The sequence below is a fragment of the Phoenix dactylifera genome, chromosome 6 (assembly GCF_051530095.1).
Source record: "Phoenix dactylifera cultivar Ajwa chromosome 6, Ajwa_hap1_PhDact_Kaust_v1.1, whole genome shotgun sequence".
Classification (NCBI taxonomy): Eukaryota; Viridiplantae; Streptophyta; class Magnoliopsida; order Arecales; family Arecaceae; genus Phoenix; species Phoenix dactylifera.
The window spans coordinates 5,927,233-5,934,217 of record NC_143195.1 but is presented as its reverse complement, the minus strand read 5'-3'; the positions used below and the strand labels follow the sequence as shown (position 1 = coordinate 5,934,217).

Sequence of the window (6,985 nt, the reverse complement as noted above, 5' to 3'; positions counted from 1 at the left end):
GCTGCATGAGTTTCTGAGCTGGTCTAATCATGTCCGAGTCTAAACTCCTGGACCCAAATGTAGGTCTAGCAATTGATCGTCCCAATCTTGCACATTGGCTTCCGTCCCCAGGCGGTTCACAAAATTTGGCTTTTCCTCACCTCATAACGTGGGGAGGTTCATCCATGAATTACGATGTTGCCGCTGCATTCACCTTAGGGTTTGTTTTTTTTTGAGGTAATCTAAAATAAAAAAATAACTTTCATATTAGATAATCATATTTGGTACGAAAAATAGATAAGAGACATGGTAAAATAAATGGTGAATCTTCTATCAATTTTTTTGAGAGAGAAGGTAAAATAAATACCATCAGAAAATGCACTACAGGAAAAAGGAAGAATGACGACATATATATGCCGATGTTAGGTAAAAGCATAGGTAATTTTGACTCCGGCGCCAAAATTTGCCAACGCTTTTAAATAGCGTTGCTAGGGATGAAACTAAGACGACATTAATTAGCGTCGTCGAAAGCAAATAGTAAGAAAATGCTTATAAGCGTTGTCGGACGCCAAGGACTGGTTTAAGACAACGCTTATAAACGTTGTCGGAAGGAAATGAGGAAAAGAATCCAAACGATGCTTAAAAGAATCGTTAGAATCCTTCGCACTAACCCACTCTTAACTCTAACTTCCACTAAATTCCGCCTAAACACTAACTTAAGACGATACTTATAAGCGTCGTCGGAAGCCTAGAACCTAGGACGACACTTATAAGTGTCATCGGAGGCCAAGTCCCCCTAACTATAATGCCTTACGTGCTATTGTCATTGTGAAATAACATGCAGCAAGACGAGTAGATACGCAACAACAGGACATGAAGCTACGAATACACACGTTGAGAAGATAAAACTATAATCCTAGTATCCTACATTTGATAACATAAAAACTAATTAAAAAAATTTGAAGCATAACTCAACAACCATGAAAAATTTTCCGCATTTGTTTTTTTGGACCAACGCACCGGTGTTTTCAGAAATCACACCGTTGGATGCACTATATCCGAGCAAAAGAGCTCCACAGATCGCGATCCACATGCTATTTTGAAAGGAGATCTCCGCCGTTCGCTATCAAAATCAACACGCACACACAAAATTTTCAAAATTTCGAACCTTCTGACTCTCCCCCGCCTCCCCAACCCCTACAAATATCCCCTTCCCTACTTCCAAGTTCTGCACCCCTTCTCTAGGCCCTAATCCCAATCCTCTGATTCAAAACCCTGATCGTAGCTTTCATTTTTTGAGATGGCAAGAACCAAGCAGACAAGTTGGAAGTCCACTGGGGGCAAGGCCCCCCGCAAGCAGCTAGCGACGAAGGCAGCCCTAGCCGCCAGTGGCATGAAGAAACCCCACCGCTTCTACCCCAAGACGGTGGCACTATGGGAGATCTGCAAGTACTAGAAGAGCACGAAGTTTCTCATCTACAAGCTCCCCTTCTAGTGCCTCGTCCGTGAGATAGTTCAGGACTTCAAGACCGACCACCGCTTCCAAAGCTCTCCTTCGCCGCCCTCCAGGAGGCTGCTGAGGCACATGGCGTCCGTCTCTTCGATGATACTAACCTTTGCGCCATCCACGCCAAGTGCATTACCATCATTCCCAAGGACATTCAGCTCTCCTGCCAAATTCGTGGCGCGAGGGCCTAATCTCGTTCCTTAGTATCATCGAAATCCTACATACTAACCCACTCTTAACCCTAACTTCCACTAAACTCCACCTAAACACTAACCTAAGATTATGCTTATAAACGTCGTTGGAAGCTGAGGACCTAGCACGACCCTAGGACCTAATAGAATGCTTACAAGCATCGTCGGAAGCTTAGAACCTAAGACGACGCTTATAAGCATCATCGGAAGCCTAGGACTTAAGACGATGCTTATAAGCGTCGTCGGAGGCAAGTCTCACTACGTTGCTTCTAACCGACATATAAAAGCATTGGCAAAGGGCAACTAATAAGTATCGCCAATTATCGACACTTATACGCGTCGCTAAAGGCCGATGCTTATAAGCATTCTCTGAGGTCCTAGGGTCGGCAATACTTTCTTTATGCGTTGGCAATTTTTTTTTCAACACTTACATTATCGAAGCTTTTGCGATGTTTTATAAAGTATCACTAATAAAACTAACGACGCTTATAAACGTTGGTATAGGCAACAAAAAGCATCAGCAGTGCACAATTTTTTTATAGTGATGGTGTTTATTTTCTCATGCTGGATTAACGAGTCAAAGTAATCTAAAAATTCTTAACGAAAATGCCCTCACTCGTATTATATTAATATTATATTAATTAACTTATATAATTGATATTAATTATATTAATATATATTTTTATTTATATTATATTTATATATTATAGATATATTAAGATATTCACTATGAAATATTAATTATTAATAAACATTAATTAATTATCAATAAATCTAGCATAGGATTTTTTAATAATTAATATATTTATATATATATAAAAATAGTAAAAAAATTATAATAATAAATATATTTTCTAATATATATATATATATAAATAATTTAAAATATTTATTAACTCATGTAAATATATTTTAATATTTAATATATACAATGTTTATATAACTGGACCATAAATGGCCAAACAAATGGACAAAAAAAAATATTATTACCTAAATTATTTATTCAAAATTATTATTGAAAATTTAAAAATATTTTCATATAAGATTATTTTTAACCAAACATAGCAATTTTTTTCGATACCATTCTGCAAATTATTCTTTCACCAACAAAATATTATGAAATTTTTTTAATAAATAATTTTTGAAAATCATCAGATTAGTTCCCTAATCACATACCCCAACAAATCCTTAGAGAAGACCTGGAATTTCTGGGCCGGCACGTGTGGCCAACTCACCGCAGCGTTACGAGCTCTGCTGTCAACGGCCTGGAGATTCCTCTCTCTCCACCTCCCCTGCTCTCTCTTTCCCTTCCCTCCCTCCCTCCCCATCTAATCACAGCTGCTTGCTTTGCTTTTCGTGTGTCCTCTCACACTTTTCACAGCCCTCCCGGACACGAACATTAATTTGAAATTAATTCTTGCGAAAAAACGCATGCTCTGGTGCTTTCTACTCTCCACCCGCCAGTACTCGAGATATAATTTAAGATCTTGTTCCCCTACAAGTCCCCATGCACACCTAAAGTTCACCCTCGTGGGCCCGTATATCAATGAAACGGGGTGCAACTGTGTGTCTTTTTGCTTTGAGTCAATCTAGAATTAGTCCTAATACTACCACTACCCTCATAAACGCCAAAAGACACCGGCACCCACAGCTTCTTTGTCCGAAGAAACCTCGCATTAAGACCAGGCAGCAATGGATGAAAGATTTGTGTCCCGTCCATTCGGGTTTGCTCTCTTCCTTTTGGGTGTCACCATTGGTTAACAGCGTAAATGCCGGCTTGTTCATCATGGGAAAGAAAGGGGGAAGCTCGTGGCTGACGGCGGTCAAAAGAGCCTTCAGATCCCCCTCCAAGGACTCCGAAAGGAGGCCCTCCAGGCCTCACGAAGACCCAGACCCAGATGAAGACAAGGTCACTCACACAAACAATCCCCCCACCTCTCTCTCTCTCTCTCTCTCTCTCTCTCTCTCTCTCCCCACAAACAACTCTTCCTTTATCTCTTACTATGCCATGTATCTATTGTGCTGGTGGCAGAAGAGGGAGAAGAGGAGATGGATATTTCGAAAAGCTTCGACCCACGAGCAGCAGCAAACCCAGCAGGAAGCCGAGGTGAGGTCGTTGACGGCATCATCGGTGGTATCCACCACAGCAGAGCAAAGGCACGCGATAGAGGTGGCGGCGGCCACGGCGGCCACGTCTGAGGCGGCCGTGGCGACGGCACAGGCCGCAGCGGAGGTGGTCCGGCTAACTAGGCCGTCTGTCAACTTTGTCAGAGAGCACTACGCCGCCATCGTCATCCAAGCGGGCTTCCGAGGATATCTCGTACGTCATGTTCTATGTTCATTCTTTTCTCTTTGTGGTATAAATAGAGAAGGGAGATATGAACGGGTGGTGAGAAATGGTTGGATTTTGTGAAGGCGAGGAGGGCGTTGAAGGCGTTGAGGGGGTTGGTGAAACTGCAAGCGCTGGTGAGAGGGCAAAACGTGAGGAGGCAGGCGAACACGACGCTGCGGTGCATGCAGGCGCTGGTGCGGGTGCAGGAGCGGGTGAGGGACCAGCGGGCCAGGCTCGCCCGTGAGGGAGCCAGCTGGAGGAGCAACAAGTCCACCACCTTCAGCTGCGACACCTCTTTTTGGGACTCCCGCTACCTCCACGACATCGCCGACCGCCGATCCATGGTAGGATCTGGTAATTAACTCCAAACAGACCAAAATCTTTTAACAAAATCTATGCTTCTTATTTCTTGTGTTTCTCTTTTTAGCAGTCCAGGGATGGGAGTGGCCGCGCCGATGACTGGGTCGATCATCCCCGTACGATTGAAGAGATCCAGTCCATGTTGGAGGGCAGGAAGGAGGCCGCTTTGAGAAGAGAAAGAGCTCTCTCGTACGCTTTTTCTCAGCAGGTATGTTTGCTTTTCTTTTCTTTTTCTACTTTTCCTTGTTTCTTTGCAGCTTTTCTGAAGAAAAGTTTCTTGTTTTACTTTTTGAAAAGCCATGGAGGTCCGATAGGAAGACCTCCTCAGGGCTATCCTTTGGAGAAGAACAGGAAGAGGATTCGGCAGTATCGGAAGGAGAGCAGCGGCCACGAAGGTGGCTTGACCGATGGATGGCTTCGAGGACTTCATGTGATAATAGAAATGCCAGTAGAGGACGAGCCACCATGGAGAGAGACCCCATCAAGACTCTAGAGATCGATACAGCACGCTCCTATTCCACGCCTACTACTGCTCGGAGGCATCAACAACCGGCGTCTCCTCACCACCTCCACTCCCCTGCCACGCCCTCCCCCTCGAATGCTAGTAGGGCTCTTCAGGTCCGGTCGGCGAGCCCTCGGTGTGGGAGCGAAGAGAGGAGCTCGGCCTCTGTTCACACCCCGACCAGCTCTGGTTACTATCGCTACAGCGGAGAAGGGGGGCAACGCCGCCACCACCACCACCCGGCGGTTCCGAATTACATGGCTGCGACCGAGTCGGCCAAGGCCAGGTTGCGGTCACAGAGCGCGACGAGGCAGAGGCCTATGACGCCGGAGAGGGAGCAGCGGAGTGGTTTGGCCAAGAAGCGCCTCTCGTTTCCGTTGCCGGAGCCTTACGGTGGTGGTGGCGATCGTGGAGGATATTCTCAGAGTCTCAGGAGCCCGAGCTTTAAGAGCGCGAATGGACGGATAGGGGAGCAGTCATCGTGCTGTACGGAGAGCATCGCCGGCGAGGTCTCGCCTACGTCGACCACCTATCTACGGAGGTGGCTCCGGTGAGCGGACGAGCGCGAGAAGGGCCTGTCCGTCTTGGGAGTGGCATCCCATTTCGTTCGTAGTTTTATTTGGTGTTTGCTTTTTCTGGATGTAAGTAGCGCAGGGTTGCCTCGTGACTAACTGTGAGATTGGATCAAGAGTGTGAAGTGTTAAACAGGAGAAAAGCTATTTGTAATCAAAAGGCTTTAATAACTCCATTATAAGGCCGTTTGATGCTTGGAAGCTGCCACGTTTACCAAATAATGTTCCTGAAATGAGGTGTAAACTCGGCGTTAGGAGAAACTATTAGATAGACCCAGTCTATCGCATCAACTTTAGATTGGGCCAATCGCTGCATGCCACGTCAGGCTTTCAGCAAAAGAAAATTCTTCCCCATTCTCAATGCCGCCAAGTTAACCAGGATTCTTTAACTCGGCGGCAGCCACGGAGATCGTCCGGATATCATCTTGGCTGTAATCTTTTACTGCCCGGCAGCACGCATATGTTAAGAAAATAAACTTAATTCAATGAATATTATTTGAGAGGTTCATAAATATGAGTGAAGGATCATCTTGAGAGTTGTGAATTATATATATGGGTGAGTTCATAAATTTGGGTTTCCTACATATTTAAGTATTCATATATTTGGCTAGTTCATGTATTTGAATTTTCTATATGCATTTAAGTGTCTTATGTATTGGGTTATACATATACCTAGGAGTCATATAAATACTATGTAAGTTTTATAGTTTTGTTGAGAGTACAGTGCCAAAGTGAACAGAAAAAGTTTGAAGTATTTCACCTTTTTCATCCTTTCCTCTTTAGAGAAATCTCTCTTTCTATATTCCAACAAACTAGTACGAGAGCTCCAATTTTTTGATCCTGGAGATGGTCAATTCTACTGTCTCATTTAAATTTTTTCACCTTACAAAAGAGAATTATGAGAATTGGTGCGTTCGTATGGGTTGCTAGACACACTTGCCCTAGAGAAATCAACTTTTCATTTTAGGTACCCAAGCTCTATTGGGTCCTTGCAGGTTAGCTATTATGGTTCCTTTTAAACCCAAATTTTCTTAATAGTAACTTTACCATTTAAGATATTTTTTCTATAATTACAAGTAAAGAATTTGTCGCCAGTTTTTTCATATTTAAAATATGTTGTTTTATTTGATTGATTATTTGATTTGATAAATATTTTCTTCAAAGATTTTGGTTTTAAATGTCGATTATATATAAGTCTAGCTTTACTAAAAATAGCTTATTGGCCATCAAGAATTATACTTTATTTTTCAAAGCTCAAAGTAAATTTATCAACAAAAAAATTTAGCTTGTTTATCTCTTTTTTAAGTTCTAATTTTCTTGCAGTAAAGTTTGTCTTGCTTTTGAAATATTTTTATTTTCATTCATCAAATTCTAACTTTTCGGTTTTAGCTCTTTATTCTTTTGTCTAAGCTTTTTAAGTTCATCTAGTAAATCATAAAAAGCATCCTGAAGTTCATCAAAAGTAAAATCATTTGAAAGTTATGAACTTTCCTCATCCTCATAAACTATAAGACATAAATTTGTTGTTTCTTGATTGTCATC

The 6,985-nt window shown here is 42.6% G+C and overlaps 1 protein-coding gene and 1 pseudogene across 2 annotated transcripts; both read left to right on the top strand.

The window, feature by feature from the left end:
• Positions 1-1,255: 1,255 nt before the first annotated feature.
• LOC103713761 (histone H3.2-like) lies at positions 1,256-1,677 on the top strand (annotated as a pseudogene).
• A 1,509-nt stretch (positions 1,678-3,186) lies between these two features.
• Positions 3,187-5,662, top strand: LOC120106231 (protein IQ-DOMAIN 17-like). 2 transcript variants are annotated; one of them, XM_039119175.3, is made up of 5 exons: positions 3,187-3,586; positions 3,710-3,997; positions 4,093-4,353; positions 4,440-4,577; positions 4,667-5,662. In XM_039119175.3, exons 1-5 carry the CDS (start codon positions 3,224-3,226, stop codon positions 5,423-5,425), a joined length of 1,809 nt encoding a protein of 602 aa, XP_038975103.3. In that variant the 5' UTR covers positions 3,187-3,223; the 3' UTR covers positions 5,426-5,662. The 2 variants fall into 2 exon arrangements, with proteins under 2 accessions (XP_038975103.3, XP_038975102.3); XM_039119174.3 differs by having other exon boundaries at positions 3,188-3,586; positions 4,437-4,577.
• The last annotated feature ends 1,323 nt before the right edge of the window (positions 5,663-6,985 follow it).

Excerpts from the sequence above, each read along its gene's own strand:
- LOC120106231 (XM_039119174.3), top strand. The coding sequence starts at position 3,224 with ATGAAACGGGGTGCAACTGTGTGTCTTTTTGCTTTGAGTCAATCTAGA. Across the intron at positions 3,587-3,709 it reads CAGACCCAGATGAAGACAAG|AAGAGGGAGAAGAGGAGATG; the intron begins GTCACTCACACA and ends TGCTGGTGGCAG. Across the intron at positions 3,998-4,092 it reads CGGGCTTCCGAGGATATCTC|GCGAGGAGGGCGTTGAAGGC; the intron begins GTACGTCATGTT and ends GATTTTGTGAAG.